Source organism: Ziziphus jujuba, chromosome 8 (assembly GCF_031755915.1).
Source record: "Ziziphus jujuba cultivar Dongzao chromosome 8, ASM3175591v1".
In the NCBI taxonomy this organism is placed as follows: domain Eukaryota; kingdom Viridiplantae; phylum Streptophyta; class Magnoliopsida; order Rosales; family Rhamnaceae; genus Ziziphus; species Ziziphus jujuba.
In genome coordinates this window covers 30,384,137-30,403,742 of record NC_083386.1, presented here as the reverse complement: position 1 = coordinate 30,403,742, position 19,606 = coordinate 30,384,137, and the positions used below count along the sequence as shown (strand labels likewise).

The 19,606-nt window shown below is 35.1% G+C and overlaps 1 protein-coding gene across 4 annotated transcripts; it reads left to right on the top strand.

Annotated features, from left to right (window-relative positions):
- The first annotated feature begins 5,404 nt into the window (after positions 1–5,404).
- LOC107414650 (dual specificity protein kinase YAK1 homolog) lies at positions 5,405–19,007 on the top strand. Of its 4 annotated transcripts, XM_048469623.2 has the most exons (18): positions 5,409–6,293; positions 8,261–8,460; positions 10,854–11,007; positions 11,101–11,210; positions 11,356–11,425; positions 11,523–11,605; positions 11,693–11,771; positions 11,865–11,905; positions 12,406–12,528; positions 12,952–13,102; positions 13,311–13,425; positions 13,531–13,613; positions 13,698–13,772; positions 15,904–15,978; positions 16,104–16,927; positions 17,619–17,771; positions 18,149–18,441; positions 18,714–19,007. In XM_048469623.2, the coding sequence occupies exons 1-18, from the start codon at positions 6,138–6,140 to the stop codon at positions 18,788–18,790; spliced, it is 2,862 nt and encodes a 953-aa protein (XP_048325580.2). In that variant the 5' UTR covers positions 5,409–6,137; the 3' UTR covers positions 18,791–19,007. The 4 variants fall into 4 exon arrangements, with proteins under 4 accessions (XP_060675442.1, XP_060675440.1, XP_060675441.1 ...); XM_060819457.1 differs by lacking the exons at positions 18,149–18,441; positions 18,714–19,007 and adding an exon at positions 18,047–18,134 and having other exon boundaries at positions 5,406–6,293; XM_060819458.1 differs by lacking the exons at positions 18,149–18,441; positions 18,714–19,007 and adding an exon at positions 18,070–18,097 and having other exon boundaries at positions 5,406–6,293.
- The last annotated feature ends 599 nt before the right edge of the window (positions 19,008–19,606 follow it).

Genomic DNA, 19,606 nt, shown 5'->3' with positions numbered 1-19,606 from the left:
AGGGCTGGGTTGTAAGAGGATTCTCCAGGCCCAAAGAGGACAATATCTCATGCGGGTGGTCTGGCCTGTCACAGATGGTATCAGAGCCAGTACCCGGATCGGTGTATCAGCGAGGACGCTGGGCTCCAAGGGGGGTGGATTGTGAAGTCCCACATCAGTTGGAAAGATGAACCAAAGCATGTCTTATAAGAGAGTCTGGATACTTTTCCCTTGATATGCGTTTTGACAAAAACGTGTGGGCTGGGCCCAAAGCGGACAATATCTCATGTGGGTGGTCTAGGCTATCACAGATGGTATCAAAGCCGGACCAGGATCGATATGCTAGTGAGGATGCTGGGCCCTAAGGGGGGAGGATTGTGAAGTCCCACATCGATTGGAAAGGGGAACAAAACACTCCATATAAGTGGATGTGGATACATTTCCCTTAATAGGTCTTCCTATGAGGAAGCAAAACCATGAGGGATAGGATTGGGTTCAACACCTAGCTTCCAAAGCGGACAATATCTCGGTTGGGCCTGGGAGACCCAGGCCAGTGGGACTGGCAAGTGTAGGGGTTGGAAGAGGATTTTCCCTAACTACTGAGAGGCCTTTTAAAACCTTGAATGTTGGGTTGTAAGAGGATTTTCCAAGCCCAAAGAGGACAATATCTCATGCGGGTAGTCTGGGTTGTCACATAAAGGCTTGTAAAAGTTGAATGGTCACAAAAGTAAGGTCTTTGACTCATAGAAAACAAGTGAATAGTATCTCGAGTTTTCACCACTTTGAAATAATTTCTCATAATTTTACAAGAGTAGTGAACAATAAATTGAGGTGGATTGTGATGACTAATCGTAGTTTGGTGTGAGGCTGCCAAGATAAATGCGAGTGAGTTTGTGGAACTGGCAGACTATCTTACTAGCAAGGTTAACTTGTATTCAATCCCACATTACCAAGGTGTAAAACGATAATGGTTCAAATGTAAAATATAACTGATATTCAATCCCACATTACCAAGGTGTAAAACGATGATGGTTCAAATGTAAAATATAATTGGTATTCAATCCCACATTACCAAGGTGTAAGACGATGATGGTTCAAATGTAAAATAATCATTCTGTTAACAGCAAAAGGCCTTTTCAAGGCGATTGGCTTCAAGGTTCATAAAAACCTTAGACTTAAATGTGCTCCAATAAGAGCAATTCTAAAATAGATAACCTTTTAATAAATCTAGAGTACAACGGTTAAATAGAGGGCAATAATGGTAGAGAGATAGTAGCGGAGCATTAGAGCTGGTATGTAGTCAACCTACAATGTGGCAACAAAGATGTTAGGCACCAAGGGATATATTGTAAGGCTTGTGAGCCTTAAAGGATGAGAAGTAAGAAGGGGTAAGATCAATGAACAATACACTAAAGGTGGATTATGCTGAACACTAGAGATTTGACTTGAAGTTGCCAGAATAAGTGTGGGCAATGGAGGATAACTTACTGGGAAAGCTAACTAGTATCTAATCCCACATTGCCCAAGTGTGGAAAATGATGATTCAAATGTAAAATAATCACTCTTTAATGGTTCATATCAGATGGAGTGCAGTGGGTTAATGGAGAATAGGGTATAGGATTGGTATGTTAAAGAATCATGGCATTGTTAGCCATGAACATAAGTAAACCTGAGAACAAGGTGACTTGCCCCAAGGGGTTGCTATCTAACCTTGTTTTTTGTATTTTGCTCTAGCCAAATTTTGTGTAATCTAGGCTAGTTAAGTTGGTGCACAAAGACACCAAAATGTTTTAATTAATGTGTATTAGCTAAATTAGGGTTAAGGAAACTTAAGCACCTTGATAACATGGAAGCACCTTGGTGACAAGGATGATGACTTGGACAACTACTTATTGACATGGAGCTTAACCATTCGGCCTACCTCTCCTCCAATACATGTGAAGACATATGACATCATGCATGAGGATTACTTCAACATGAAGTACTCAATAAGGCAGTAACACTTGTCAACATCTTATGAAGCATGTGATGAAGTTGCCTTTAAACATGTGCTTACTTCACCATGAAGAACTTAAAAAATATTGGTGCATAGGATCGACCATGGTGTGATGTCATATGGGAACTCATATGGGAATTGGAAAGAGCATAAAGTAAAAGCAAACACTTATATTCAATCAAGAATTCCATCCACAAATCAAAGTCATCTTGATGTTGTCAAACACGATGAAGATGATCATCTGGCCAATGAAAACTATGTTGGAAAAAGAGGTACAAAAACAATTGCTGAACTTTATGAAAGAGCAAGCATGGCAACACCTGATCCAATAACATACAACGAAGTTGCACAACACAAGGAATGGCAAGCTGAAATGAAGGAGGAGATCTACATGTAGAAAAGAACAAAACATGGAGTTTGGTGCTGAGACCAAGTGATGGGCATATTATAGGTGTTAAATGGGTTTTTAAATCCAACTTAACCCTGATGGCACCTTAAAACAAACACAAAGCAAGATTGGTTATGAAAGAATATATCCAACAACATGGAGTAGACTATATGGAGGCCTTTGCACCGGTGGTAAGACATGAAACTGTTCAGCTACTTCTAGCATATGCAGCCAATAATTATTGGAGAATATACCATTTAGATGTGAAATCAACCTTTTTAAATCGTATATTACAAGAACAAGTCTACGTTAAGCAACTTAAAGGCTTTATCAAAGAAGGAGAGGAGGAGAAAGTGTACAAGCTTCATAAAGCTTTGTACGGACTCAAACAAGCTCTAAGAGCTTGGTATGTAAGAATTGATGATTTTCTTACACATGAAGGTTTTTCAAAGAGTGACAATGAGCCTACCCTCTACATCAAAGCCTACTCACATGAACGTAAAATAATAATCTCTCTTTATGTTGATGATTTGCTCATAACAAGTTGCAATACCGAAGCCATCTAAAAGTTCAAAGACAAAGTGAAGCAAACCTTCGAGATGTTCAATCTTGGCTTAATGAATTACTTCCTAGGTTTAGAGATCAAGCAAACAAATAAAGGTATATTTCTAAGAAAGATATGCTTTAAATTTGCTTGATAAGTTTCAACTAGAAAATGTCAAGTTTTTTGAAACACCAATTATTCAAAATGCCAAGTTTGAAATCAATGATGGATGTGAAAAAGTAAACAGCTCAATTTATAGAAGTTTGATAGGAAGCTTGCTTTATTTATGTGCATCAAGACCTGATATCATGTGTGCTGTAAGTGTATTATCAAGGTCCATTAGTGCTTCATCTCAGAACTATTACCAAGCTACAAAGAGAATTCTAAGGTATGTAAAAGGCACAACCAACTATATAATCTTATACAAGCATGGCAAAATATTTGAGCTAGTTGGCTATTGAGATAGTGATTGGGCAGGCACCCTAGAAGACATGAAAAGTACCTCTAGCTACTTATTCATGTTTAATTCAGGTCAATTTTCTTGGAGTTCACATAAACAAGAACCATAGCTCAATCAACAGTAGAAGCCGAATACATTTCAGCGGCAACAGCATCAAATCAAGTAATTTGACTAAGAAAATTGCTTGATGACTTAAGTTGTAAACAAACAGATGCAACCACCATCTATTGTGACAATACTTCAGCCATTATCATTACTAAAAATCCAGTACAACATAAAAGAATAAAACACATTCATGTGAAGTACCATAGCATCCAAGAGGCAAAAAGAAACAAACTTGGTGCATTGCTTCACTCAAGATCAATTGGCTGACATTCTCACAAAACCATTGCAAAAAGGAAGACTTCAAAAGCTTAGGAATCTGCTACATATCATCCCTAATATTGCCAAAGATGAATGTTAGAGAATCATGGCATTGTTAGCGATGAACATAAACAAACCCGATAACAAGGTGACTTGGCCGAGGGGTTGTTATCTAACCTTGTTTTTTATATTTTGTTTGTATTTTGTTCTAGCCAAATTTTGAATAATCTAAACTAGTTAAGTTGGTGCACAAAGACACTAAAATGTTTTAATTAATGTGTATTAGCTAAATTAAGGTTAAAGAAACTTAAGTACCTTGATAACATGGAAGCACCTTGGTGACAAGGATGATGACTCGGACAGCTACTTGTTGACATAAAGCTTAACCATTCGGCCTATCTCTCTTCCAATACATGTGAAGACATATAGCATCATGCATGAGGAGTACTTCAACATGAAATACTCAATAAGGCATCAACACTTGTCAACATCTTATGAAGCATATGATGAAGTTGCCTTTATATATGTGCCTACTTTACCATGAAGAACTTGAAAAATATTAATGCATAGGATCGGCTATGTTGTGCTTTCACACCACTTTTATAAGCTATATATATGTACAAACATTTCAGTGAATAATTGGAATTGAGTTTTGAAAAATACCTTAGTTTTCCCTTTTGAAAACAAGAGAAACACCATACTGGCCTAGCTGGAAAAATTTTTCCAATAGCTTATTCAAAACAAAAGTCGAGTATTTCTCTTCGAAAATCAAATTTCCAACAACCACAAAATATTGTTCTCTTTAGATATATCTTGCCCTCAATCTTTCAGAGTAAATAGGGGATAAGGAACAATAGCAATGGAGTGCAGAAAATAAATGAGGGATATGGGATAATAGTGGTGGAGAGAAAGTGGTCGGGTGTAAATTCAAAACATTCCACATTAAGCCTTCCATTTACAATTTGTTTCAAATTAATCCAATACTAAAATTGATTTTCAAATCAACCAACATAAATTAACATTATTAGTCATGTGCATTGCATGTAACACATTTTTTTTTATAAAAAAACCCAAAAAAAAAAAAAGAAAAGACAAACCATAAAATTTTTTTAGAAATTACCCAACTTATTTTTCTCTATTGTACGAACAAAATTTCAACTAGAGAGAAGTGAACGAATATTGAAGCAAGAAGTGAAAAAAAAAAAAAAAAAGCCACACAAACTTGAACCGAGAAAATTCTTTTAGATTTTATGCCTCAATTGAGTTTTCTTTTTTTTTTTTTTTTTGAAGGTCAACTAATGGTGTAGTCAATTTAAAAACCAAATTGGATATTAAATTAGTGTAAAATAAATTATAAATTGAGAATTCAATGTGAAAAGTTTTAAATTTGAGGATTTTTTTTTTTTTTTTTTTTGGGTAAAAAAATTTGAGGGTTAATATTTAACGCGGCTAAACTAGAAATACTATAACGCAATTAATCCCAGGGTGAAAATTAGCTAGTGAGTGTATAAAGAGTTTCGTACAATGTATACAGACAAACCGACAAGTTAATAAGCGGCCCATGCTTGGAACTCTTGCCCATTCCTAAACTACAGTACTGGTACAGGTTCAGCGAGCGTTGATTCATGCAAACAAAGAAAGAAAGACAAAAGAGTCCAGTTAGAATTGGAGGTAAGGAGAAGACGGTGGGTGCCCCTCCCAAACACGATTTCTCTCCTCTTGTATACGATTTAAGTTCAACAAAAAGAAAAAAAAAAAAAAAAAAAAAAGAAATTTACATTCAACAATTTCACACAATTTGCTTGTCACTTCTGTTTCTCTCTGTCTTTCTCTTTTATCTCTTTAATCCATACCAGTCCACCTCCACCTCTATTTAAGATTATTATTTTTTTTTGGGTAAATATTATTGTTATTATTTGTAAACACAAATACTTAATATTAGGTATCTAGACTATATAAATATATATATATATATATATATGCATCTAAATATGTGTCAGGTAGATTCTTGTGTTTGAAAATCCTGTTCGTCGGCTGATCTTCACTACCTCAATCCATCCGTTTGATTACTGTTTCTCAGAATAATAATTATAATAGAGACAGACTCATCAAATATCTGATATAGATTGGGCGATTGATTTCTGATCGATGTTGATGGAATGTGAAATTGTGAAATTGTGGTAAAAAAGGGATTGTTGCTGTGAATGAAGGATGGGATTGGAATCAGTCGGTGGCTTCTCTGAATCCCAAGTGGTGGAACCATCCTCCCGCTGATTGACCGCCCATTCCAATTCCTAGTGATTGTGTTAATCTATCTGTTGTTCTAGTAGTCGTCGTCAATGTTTTTGTTCGTAGTGATAGCATCAATGGAGGCATCGGGCAAGGTCGAATTTTAGGGGTATTGGTCATGGATGAGCTTAGCCCTAGTAATGGAACTGACCAGCCACAACCACAACCAAAAACCTCTCTTTGGTGTCCGAGACAGCTCGTGTTTAGTCCCTATTCGCGGCTGGCTGAAGCTTCCAACAAATCCCACACACTGCGGGTTGTCGTCAGAAGACCTGTAAGTACTTTCATCTCGTTGTTTCCTTCATATTTTATTTACTGATTGATTTTGATTTATTGATTGAGTCTAGCAATTGAAAAAAATAATAATAATAAATAAATAAATTATGGGGTTCACCGTTTCTAGTGGGTATGGCCGTGTAGTGAGTCTTATTATATAGCGTAGTAATGCAAGTTGTTTATGATAGTTTTATGAGTATTCAATTATACTATGATGAAGATAATGCGCATTCTATATAGTAGAGAAAACATTTTGAGCAGTTATCTTTTGCCTTCTTCTCATAATTCGTAAACTATGAATATCAAAATCCAAAGATAGTGACAGCGTGAGAAACTTTCTAATGTAATGTCCCCAAGTTATATATCATTAAGACCGGTGAAGTGCATGCAATAAATGCCAAATTGATGTTATGAATTTCCTATTATTTTCTCTTGATGTAGATGATGCTCCATATGCCATACCCTTGTAATTGCTGTTTGGTGCTACTTAAGACTATAGTTGCAGTACTATTAAGAAAAACATCAAACTTGAGCTGAAAAGAACTTTTAATGGTTTCTTAATTCTTTAGATAAGCTTCTTTTACTGCAGCCAAAACTCATTGAAAGCAGAACCCCAAAAAAAAAGAAAAAAAGCTTTCGCCATAGGGGGCTTATTGGACTGGACCTGTCTATCTGTGGCAGTCTATCCCATCAGCTCAATGGAACTCTAATGAATCCAAAGAACCAAAATAAAAGTAAAACAAAAAAAAAAAAAAAAAATTAAAAAAAAAAAAATTAAAAAGAGTAAAAAAAGAGGGATCGTATTGTTACATGATATTTCATTAGACTCCTCACCATATATTATAAGCTACTGGAACTTTGTCCTCGTTATATGCTGTTTTGTCCTAATGAAAGCCTATGACCTTATATTATGGGCTATTTGCAAAAAGGAATCCGGTGAAGAAAATGATAATGATATATTTTACTTGTCCTAATAGTAATGCTTTGTAGGAGCCACTGGCGTCATTTCAAATGCTATACTGGTTCAATTATATGGTGCATATGGCAGGACAGTTGCAGTTGAACTTTTGACTATCTCCTTAGGCTACAATAATATTCTTTTTGTATTCCTTTCCTTTTTTTTTTTTTTTTTTTTGGTATTTCTTTTCTTTTCTGTTTAACTTTTATTCACTAACTGATATTTAGGTTCTCTTCTTCTTCTTCTTCTTCTTTGGTACTGATCAAGTGCACCCCCCTTTGGATTGATTTTTTTTGGATTTTTTCCAATTTAATGTTGTTGTACAGAGATTGTAAAATAAAAATAAGTTTAGTACAGTCCAAATGATTTTTTTCTTGAAATCCAGCTTCCTGAACTTTAAACTTTCTTTTGAAATTTTTAAAATAGCCGGAATCTACTTGATCTTTTCTTTATTCGGCTATAATCTTGCACTAATCCCAACTTCCAGTGGAAATTCTTCTTCTAGGAAGGGATCCCAATCATGCATATATCTACCAAACACATATTTCCTCTTCTTCTTCTGAAGTGAACCCAATTGTGTATGTAGCAAAGGTACTTTTCTTCTTTGTCTTCTTCTAGTAGAAAGTGAACACAATCATTTATATATAGGAAACATATAACACATGTGAACAGAATTAGCATCCACTTGGAAATTTGGCATTGAGGTTTACCAAAAATTGCAGAATTTTGCATTAAAAGTTGCAGAATTTTGCATTACTTATATATTTGCTTAAGGACAAAATTGGTGATCTTGGTGATTAAATGTCTGCCTTAAATTACTTATATCATATCATGTATTTAACTCTTTATAGGCTTCCATTTTTAGATTTGAATTTTCATATAACATTGCTTTTAGATTCATATAGTAGAAAGTTGATCTTTGTTTTAGATATAACTGGATCTGGATATGTAATTATATGGAACGAAATTAGGTTCCAATTGCTGACATATCACTTCCAATTATGCAGTTGGTGGCACGGCTGACGAAGGACATAGTTGAAACATACCAAATATGCAATTCACAATTTAAATATTCAGAGGAATTGAATCCAAAGAGATATTTGACCAGCCCATCAACTGGAGTCCTCAATGATGGCTATGATAATGTTAATTCAGATCTAATTCTTAATGTGAACTATGTATTGGTCAATTCAGACACACAGCGGAGGTTTGCTTTGTTTCTTTGATATTTGCTTTCAATTTATGTTCACTCACTAATTATAGAACCTCTTTCCAAATTTTATTTATGTGTTTTCGCTTCACTTGCTTAAGCTACAAATGGCATGCAACATTTTTACATGAAGTCAAGTATCTGGAGAACTTTTGTAGCTTGTTTAAGTTTTAATGTAGTCTTTCTTCAGAGAAGTCTTGAGTGTAGTTACTGAACTAGTTTAATGAAAATTTCTTGTTACTTGCACTGAAGTCAAGTCAATTTCATTGAAAGGAAACACCGGCCAAGGGATAGATATGGTTGCATGCATGCAATCATTGGCTTCTCTAAGTTATATGGTTAGCATCTTCTCAGCCTCTGGCTTGTCTATGATCTGCGTTTGAATTTCTGATAAGATTTTCCAAAACCCAGAATCATTGATGCTGCCAAAGGCTGGAATGACAATCTCTTTTAAGTAACTTCCCTTGCTTTTTTGGTTCTTTTCTTGAACCGGCATCTAAAGATTGATGGAGTTCTGATTCTTGATAACCATAACTACCTCTTTTCTTTTTCTCTAGATGCTTTGTTCTGATGCTGCATTTGAGGTTAGTGTAATTTGTTGGGTTCATATTCCATAAGCTTAAGGTTGCAGGAAATTGGTTTCCTAACCTGTTAAAACCTTTGGCATGGTTGTTGTTCTCTGGTAGGATCTTTCTCTCTGTTTTTGTTCATTCAGTTCTATTTCAGAGTCTATGTTAGTTTCGACCCTGCAATTCCAGTTTTGGTGTACTTTTATCGGCCTATCCTAGTAAGCTTATTGTTATGGCAATTATCGTTTTAGGACGTACTATTAATGTAATAATTAATGTAAATTCATCAAATTTTTACATATATTCAGCAACTGATATGTTATTCTGCTTCAAATTAATTGCTTGCTCACATAACTTGTCATAATAATTGGTAGGCATGTATTTTTTTCCGAATTTTAGCTCTCATCTCTTGGCAAGTACCGATGGATGGTAGTCCCATCCTCCTTATGTCTCCTTCAACAGCCATCCACCGAATTTTAGCAAGACATGCTAGTTTCATTCTAGCAAATCTTACTCTCCGATCATCATCCATATCAAACCAATTACAGTATTCTTCAATGGAAGAATTCCAATTGGCAAATTCAATTGGATTTATCTTACCTTCAAAATCTGGTACTTCAATCTTTGCCTTCTTTGTGATGTCCTCAAAAGCATTTAGAAGCAGCAGGATACGGAATATGAAGGGGATGACGTTCTTGTGTCGATTGAAACATGTCTCTCACCCAATTAGTTGTCTGCTGGGTTATAGTAAGGGGCTGGGGCTATTGGCTGTTTTTCTTGATTTTGACCTTTCATGACTTCAAAAGCTTCATCTTGTTTACCTTTAGTTGAAGAGTCACTAGACTGAAATATGTGCACTTCAATATTGCTAACCCACAAATCAAAAGCTTCCACTTGTTCTTGCATACGTATCATTAATTCTTCAAACTAACTGTCAGATAATTTGTCCCTATAATTCCTTCCAGATCTTATAGTCATGGCTCCTTTTGCCAAAAAAAACATTTTTTTTTCTACTGGGTACTGTTCGCAAGCACTGTTCACGCTGCGGCACTGTTCACAGATGGGCTGGAAAACCTTTCTCTGCTACCAAATATGATGTAGGACAGGTAGAGAAGAAAAGAAAATAGAAAATTAAAAGTATTTCTCTAGTATCAAACTAAAACAATTTTTAGGAATTACTTCTAAAATCCCCAGGCATCATACCTAGATTTGGTTTGCACCGCATAAAACCAAAGAAAATAATCTCAAAAAAAAATATATATATATATATATATTTCTATTGTTAATCAAGAGACCTTTATTTATAATAAAGCCATTTAATGATGTCAAGAAACTAGTTAAATAAGGAAACTGAATAATAAAACTTCCTAAAAGCTTAAGGAAACTAAAATAATAAAATAACTCGAATTAGATGAGGAAACTAAAATTAGACTAAGGCTGCTAGGATCCTTGAAGGCCCCAAATAAGCCTATCTTCTCCTATATCTTTCCAAATTAAAGTTTGGGCTTTATAATCTGGTTTTCCTCTCCTTTGATAAGTTTTCAAAGGTTGTTTCCATCTTGCATCACATCCTTATGCCAATTGGACTTGCTTTCCTTTTGAAGAGTCTATTCTTTGATAATTTAAATGTACATTTTTTTTTATCCATTCATGTCAAACAGATTTGTCATGACTCATGACATTAAGTCAGTTTTAAAAAGCAATGGAATTAGGGAGTCGTGAGTATTTATGATAATGGCAGATGCATTAGATGTTTAGGGATGTACGTTTATAGTGGCCTACTTTTAGTATAATCAGGTTTTTTCCATTTGTTATTTGCAGATACATTGTCAAAGATGTTCTTGGCCATGGCACATTCGGGCAGGTTGCAAAATGCTGGATTCCAGAAACTAGCAGTTTTGTTGCTGTGAAGATAATTAAAAATCAACCTGCATACTATCAACAGGCATTGGTTGAAGTATCTATTTTGACAATGGTAAGTGTGTGCTACTTTTGCATATTTTTTCATTTTTACTGATGTTGGTGCTGAAATTTCTAATAGTCTGATCTTCATGTTTCCTGTTTGCAGTTAAATAAGAAGTATGATCCTGAGGATAAGCATCATATTGTTCGCATTTTTGATTACTTTGTATATCAACGCCATTTATGCATTTGCTTTGAACTGCTTGACACAAATCTGTAAGTCATAGGAGCTAATTGGTAAAATCTCAGTAAATGTGAAATTGATGACTGCTGATGTGCCATATTCATCATTAAGGATATAGAACTATTGCTTTTATCTGTTTTTTGGCACCACATGAGTTGACATTTTGTAGTCATTCAGGTATGAGCTTATCAAGTTAAATCATTTTAGAGGATTATCACTGAGCATCGTACAACTGTTTTCAAAACAGGTATAATGCCTCCTGGTTTGGAATAGAAATGGCCCCACTATAAATTTTCTTATATTGATTTAGTTTCCTATCCTCTCTTCATTCCTTTTTAATATAGATTCTACGAGGATTGGCACTGTTAAAAGACGCTGGGATAATACATTGTGATCTGAAGCCAGAAAACATACTTTTGTGCACAAGGTGAGATACTTATGATGATGAACATGTAGAATTTTTTTATCACACCCTTTTCATGTTAAAATTTGATATGGATCTTGAAAATGACAGTGTTAAGCGAGGAGAAATTAAAATTATTGACTTTGGATCAGCATGCATGGAAGATCGCACTGTTTACTCCTATATTCAGGTTTGTAATAGTGCTTTTTCCCCAAGCTTCTGTTTAATTTTTTATCTTGCATAGGAGAATTTCATAAATATATAATTTTCATTTGGTCTGCAGAGTCGTTATTACAGATCTCCTGAAGTTCTTCTCGGGTATCAGTATCCTTTCAAATGATCTTCTAGCTTTATAGTTAGTTGTTTTGATTTTGTTTCATCCATTCTACAGGTTTTCCTTCTTGTATTACTTTTTTCTGGGTTGCACTTTTGTGGAAGTTGAAAATATTTTAATTCCAGTTTCCTCCTCCTCCTCCTCCCCCCTTTTTGAACTCTTTATGAGGTAACTTGCGAGTAATATGATGACAAATGCATAAAAGTTTATAGAGCAAGCGTTATGGTTACTTCAGTCATCAATTGAACATTTGATCTGGCCTTAGGTTCATTGAACTGGATCTGTGGCTGAATCATATTTTCTTTGATGGTAATGACCAAATATTATAACAACTACGGATGTTGTGGTTCATAATAGATGCTTGAGAGATGCTGATTGTGATATTTCTCTTTTTTTATTAGATATATAGGAGTTTCGATTATGAACAAAGTTTACTTATGTTATTTCCTCATTTTATGTGGTTTTAGTTTGTCCTTCACCCATTTTCCAGATATACTACAGCTATTGATATGTGGTCATTTGGATGTATAGTTGCTGAATTGTTCTTGGGATTGCCATTATTCCCGGGAGCCTCAGAGTTTGATCTTCTTAGGAGAATGATTGAAATACTGGGGTATGCCTCTTCACTAACTGAAACTTCCTTAATTATTGTTTTACTTCACCTATGCAACCAAGTAATGTATATATCATAACTCATTCACACTATAACATGTAAAATTCGTATTGTTCTCAATCCTAGCCCAGTTATTACATCACATTTTTGTTGCATTAAGAGACCAACTAATTGATTTCCTCATTTATACAGTTAATAACAGGTGAAACCAAATCTTATTTTTTCCTCATTTGCATAGGAATATTAGTACCTATTCTTTGTTCTTCATTTTTCTTATCATTATGACCTACTAGAAGTCCACTCCAAAGTTTTCATTTTGTCCTTTCTGAAGAAATTAACTTTAGTTCTTTATGGATATAAAAATGTTACTTTTGGTTCTCATCACATTTTAATTCCTTTATATTTCACTTGTTGCTTGTGTAGAGGACAACCCCCTGATTATGTACTTAAGGAGGCAAAAAACACAAGCAAGTTTTTTAAGTGCATAGCGAGCATCCACGATGTAGAGAATAGAGAAGTTTCTGCAGGTAGCAAAAGTGCATATCAAGCATTAACAGAAGAAGAATATGAAGCTGTAAGTATTGATGTTGGTCCTTCTCACTAAAGGAAAATTGATAATTAATTAAAGATAAAATGGATGAATGCCCCATCTAAAGTTGTTTGGCATATGTATGTAGTCTTTTTTTTTCCCAAAATTTTAAGAATTTGCCAACTTTAATCCTTATTTTTTTTATCAAATTTACTATAAATGATTGTTCCTTTGTTCGCTGGTTTCTTTTCAGAGAGAGTTGAAAAAACCTTCACTTGGGAAAGAGTATTTCAATCATATGAACCTTGAAGCAATTGTTAACAACTATCCATATAGAAAGAACTTGCCTAAGGAAGATATCATTAGAGGTTGGCATTTATATATTCTAATATTCAAAGCAAAATAGACTGGTAAGGTTGCTTATGGTTACTTTCTTCTAACAATTTATTTATATTGTATCAAATATTTGGCAGAAAGTCAAATACGCCTAGCTTTGATTGATTTTTTGAGGGGCCTTGTTGAGTTTGATCCTGCAAAACGGTGGTCGCCTTTTCAGGTTATTCATTTATCCTCATCTTTAGGTTAATGCAAAATAATTTCATGACTATGGATTGTTAGAGGTGAACCCATGTACTTGCAGGCTTCAAAACATCCTTTTGTAACAGGAGAACCTTTTACATGCCCATATATCCCTCCCCCAGAGACCCCTCATGTGGTAAGTGGCTACATGTATTAAACTGTTTAAATTTATCATAAACTCTATTCTTAGTTTTCAGCAAAAAACCCTATTCTTAGTTGATGTTACAAATGTTGTGAACTCTTCCAACTATTATGTTAAGGAGTTGATGTGGCATGCTTACTATTTTGTAGATTACCATGTTGATTTGATAATAATTATTTTTTTCTTTTCTTTTCTCTTTTTTTAAACATTTTTGCTTTTTAACTGTTGGAATCTTGTCTATACGCCTGTGCTTATCTTGACTTTGCGGATGATGAATTATGAGCAGTTGCCCTCCCCCCTTCTCTCTCTCTATTTTTTTTTTTTTTTTTTATTTGCACCATGGTTGTTTGTATCATACAATACAGATACATATCAATACGTACCCTGGGGTATGTCAAAAATTTCTCTATATCAGACAATACCCCCAAAACATATCGATCAATACTTCTGATAAACCTAGACAGCAACACGTTTTCCACCAAAAAAATGAAAAAAAAAAAAAAATCAAAGAAAGAATGAGGATTCTGCTTCGCTAAGAAGAAAGAAAATCGATAACAGCTTCCTAGAAATGAAGCTTTATCCCCAAATCTTCTCTTCTTCTCTTGATTGTATTTATTTCTTCAAAAGTCTTCTCCTCTGTTTTCCGTTCAGAAGTCTTCTTCTCCTCTGTTTTCCAGCGTGTTCAAATATGATTTCTCAGCCTTAAAATTCTTCTGGGAACAAATTTTATCAGCATATTTGTCCTATGCTTTATCATTAATGTATAACTATTTTTCTATTTCTGTTGTGATAGGAGTCTATTGTAGTTAGAATACTGTATGTCGTATTAGTTTTAATAGCTTTGTATTCCTCTCAACTTCTCCTGTTAAAGGGCTTTCCAAATTCCAGTGATGCTTTTTCCCTCTAACTTATTTTTCCCTCCTCTTTATGTTGTTAATAAATACAGAAGAGAAAGTTAATGATCCCATATGGAATCTCTATGAAAAGTAGAAGAAAAAAAACTAGCAGATTAAAAGTGGAATCTTTAGGATAAAAATCATTGCAAGAACACTAAAAACATGCTTTATATATTTAATATCTAATAAATTATGGGCATATCATAAAAGCAGCATGTCTTACAGTACATAATACTTTATGATGACCATACACTTTGCAGACAAAATGATACATGGTACAATACACATTTTAACAACTACATATGTCTATCTAGATTTTTTTATTTTTTTATTTTTTGTGAATATATGCCTATCTAGATTGATTTGTTAAGTTATAACCATATTGCACTAGTCTAGTTCATCCACCAATGCTCGCTTGATTTTTCCAAGACTAGATTGTCTATAATCTAGGAGTCCATTATTTATTAGAAGACATGCTCCGGAAATGATGACATGCCTAATTAGCATAGGACGGTTAGAAGGATTTTCTTTGACAGGGTAAATGGTAAAGTACTATTTGTGCATTTATGGCATGAGGTTGACACAATATATAATCAAGGGGGAAGCATTACAAGCTTTACCTGTGATATAGCATTATGATTCAGTAGTATTACTTGTTGTTTTCAATGCGCAAAGAATTCGTAGATCCTTAATACCAACAACCTTTTGAATTACTAAGTGTGGCAGACACAGAATGGGCTCAGAGCATGGTAATTGCTCTAATGTGTTACTATTAATTTCTAGTGCTTGAGTTGTGCTGCCTCTATAATGCTAGGTCCTTCACACGCATCACTAATCTCTTTAAAAATAAAATTGGGCAAAATACATTGACCAGCTCTGGTTTTTGTTAAAATTACAAAAACTACCCCTATGTGAAAAATAAATACATCAATCGAAATTGAAAGATTATTACACTTACCTCCCTTCCAGCTAGTCAGCGTTTAACTCATATGTAACTGTCAAAAGGGAGGTCACTGAAAATATTTTCAGTTGAGGAGAGATACTGTAATTTTGACAAAAGCCAGGTGTTGTCAGTGTGTTTCGCCAAATTAAATTTAATGTTAATGTTGTTTATGCTTCATAACAAAAACAAATCCATATAATTTTTTTGGAAAATTTTAAAGAAAGCTGTACTGACCTGTTATGCACTTTTCATCTCTTTTATTTCCTCTGTATTTCTTCTTCCTTAGCCTGTTGCTCAAAATATGAGAGTGGACCATCATCCTGGTGGAGGACATTGGTTTGCTGCTGGTCTCTCCCCTAATGTGAGCTTGCTTCCTTTTTACATATGCGATTATATAATTGAGGTTGTACACTTTTAAATTGTTGTTTGCAGCCTGCTATAACTTAAATCACAGTTTCCTTGCTTAATGAAACTGCATCTTTGCAGATTCCAGGCAGGAACAGGGTTGCTGTGCATAATAGCCCGCATTTTCAGGTAGTGCCATACTCACATGCTAATAGTTATGGCAGTGTAGGAAGCTATGGTAGCTATAATGATAGTACTGGGCTAGGAAGCAGCTATGGAAGTTATGGAGATACAAGTAATATGTTTGCATATTATTCACCTGTTGGACCCTCTGGCATGAACATGCATGCACCAGGCAATGTGTCAATGCTTGGAAGTAGTCCTGATGCAAGACGGAGAATTATTCAATATTCACATGGCAATGGACTTGGTGTAAGCCCCTCGGCGGGAAATTTTGCTCCATTGCCCCTTGGTGCTAGCCCTTCACAATATACTCCACCAAGCTCCTATAGTCAAGTTTCTACTGGTTCTCCAGGGCAATATGGTCCAACTTCTCCAGCCAGAGGCAATTGTCATGGATCACCTTTAAGCAAGATGGCAGCAGTTAGCCAGTTAAATAGAAGAAAAAATTGGGGATATCCTGGAGGCGCTCAATCTCAAGAGAATCCGTTCTCACATTGGATAGGGCAACCTACGGATGGCACCAACTCCAGTCAAGTAGAAGGGAACTCTCAGCTACTTAGTAGTTTTCCATCACATCAGCATTCAAGCTCTAATGCTGCTACCTGGAAGCAGCAAAGAGGAGGTAGTAGTATTCCTGCTGGTTACTCTGCCATTCAGAACATGCCAGGCTCCTCTTCTCTTGGTTCTAATATACAGTATTCACAAATAACGGGGATGTCACATGACAAGCATGAGGGTATACTGTCATTGCCTGATCCAGGAGATTGGGATCCTAATTACAGGTTAGATGACTATGTTAATTGCAACCCAAAGATAAAACTTTTTTGTGCATTTTGCAGCATGCTGTTCATTCGCTAATGCATGATGCAAATAAATTTGAAAAATCAGGCAGGGAATTCATAATGTCCATAGAATTAGAAGCAACCAATTTTGTTGGTTCTAATCCTAACCACCCAGATAATTTATTTGTCCTTAGCGTCAATCCCTTTTGTTAACTCAGGACATTAAGCAGCAGCCAAGATGCTAGCTCCATATAGCTTGCTGCATCCTTGTTAAAGACCTTTTGCATGCTGGTGCTTGTTACCTGGTACAGCAGCCACCTATCCATTCCAATTCATCATGGCATGTAAACATCTTTTACTTGGCCTCCAAGCGTTGGTATTTCTTGCAGTATTGGGTATTGATGTGTTTCTTCTTGGACAGTTTGGTTGCATCACAACCGGCAACTAGAAACTGTAGATATCCATATAGATGCACATTTGATATTAAATCATTTAATTGTTGATTAATAAATACTTATACAGTTATTGGCATGCATGTGAGAGTGTGTTAACAGTAAATGTGATAGGGGTTCCTCACTTGGCGCTTAATACCTTGCATTTGTTAGACTTTTGACAAGTCAACCTTCTGCTTTTTTTAATTTTATAATTGATATATATATATATGTATGTATATTTTACTTTTTTGTTACAGCGATGAACTTCTTTTGCAAGAGGATGCTTCGGATGTAAGCTGTATAACAACAGAGCTCAGCAAAGCTATGGGTCTTGGTTCTGCAGAACCATTGGATGGATCTGGAAGATTGAATCACTGGTCCAGTACAAACTCAAATATGAACTTCCAAAGGTAGGCTGTGTTGTTTAACTAGGGGACTTAATTTCTTACTGCCTATGGGTTTATATTTGATTTGATATACATACACTATGACTGACTTGCTCTGCGATTCAAAACAATTTTCTTTTCATCAATGTAAAAGAAGGAAAAACTTTATTGCATGTTTTGTCTGTACTTTAGAAAATTTTCTTATATGTATACACTTGTTCAGGTAAGAATTTTAAAAATGTTGTGTTTTTACCTTGCTTTTTGGGATTATCTTTGCTCCTTTTCTGGCTTTGGGAAAGGATGAAGTTTTGTGCACGTGTAGGTTCTTGTTTTGAGAGGGGAAGGTTTCTTCATCATCGTTTAGAATTTTGATTATGGTTTACGATGTGATTTGTTTCAAGACAAATTGGACCGCTACAGTCATTTTCACGAATGGAGGTGGGAGGCCCTCCTGCTAATGAAACGCACGCTGGATATCCGCGTATGGTGTCAAAACCTTCTCATCTCATGCCTCATATTTCACAAAGTTCTCCAAGCCGTTTGGGACAGCAACCTCAGCGTTTCAACCATGGGAGACCTATTTCACTTAGGAATGATTGGAATCATATGAAGGTCCAGCCTCCTCCCTCAAGCTTTAACTCTGGAGGCCCTCATTCTCCAGGAAATAGCTCATTCAGCAATGGCATGTCATGGGGTATGTACATATTGCCTGGCAATTCTGACTTTCTGAATTTTGTCTACTCTGCTTCTTGTTAGGAATATACTTCAAAATATATATCTAAATATATATATATATATATGTTAAATGTGACACTCCCAAATGCTTCAACCCACTTATCTTCAACTTCAACTTAAAAAGTAAAGGATATTCTCGCCGAGTACCATTACAGTTTGAGAGTTTGAAGGTTTAAATGGTTTTTCTTTTGGGAGCTGACGTCATTTTAACTTATTCTTACACTATTGTAGGGCGTCGGGCCAATCATCCTGTGTCGAGCATTCCACCAGCATCCCGTGGAAGAAAGGACTATGGAAGTATTGCCTAATTTTGGAATCCTATTGTCCTTCTATATTGTTGGATCATATTCTGCATGTTGGCAAGGAAGTTGTACTAAATAGGGGTCTTAGGTGCTAGTGAGCTCATGCCAAGAAAATCCCCATCCAAACGATGATCATTCATTGTGCTTGCATAAATATAATTTATAATTTATGGTTTTCGTAGCAAATATATATAATCTATGGTTTAACATTTTGCTTTCTTAATTTGCGTCCAATCAATATTCTTTTGGTTATTGATACTTTGGTGGCCACAGTATCTTGAATGTCGGAGATTTAAATTTGGGTGCATTACTGAGTCTGAGACTGCCTTCACTTTAACCTGTTACTGAGATAAATTAGAGCTGTGGAACAGAATTTTAGTAGGGGTAAAGATGATGTGTAAACTATTTATAAACATTGTACTTTAATCATTTAGCATTGTGTTTATGGGAAACCAAACAGATCATTTGGCGAGACTTTTGAGGGGCTGGCTGGCTGGCTGACTTTACTCTTCCAATGGTCCAATCTTGTTGCAAATTTATACAAAATTTGGATATTTATTACTTCTTTTTTTCTTTTTTTTCTTTTTTGGATAAAGTTGGATATTTATTACATTGTAATACAAAGTGGTTCTTTTTTCTGGTTGGAATAAAGAACAACGAATATCTGGATTAAGAATTTATGGATCCCTAGGTTCTTGGTGTGAAATTTGAAGATAATAGAAAGACGGAGTTGGCAGTTACACGTTTAAATTTAGTATTTCACATACTTTGATGGCAGGGTAACTGTATCAATTGCTTTTATGTAGAGTTACTGCTAGTGGT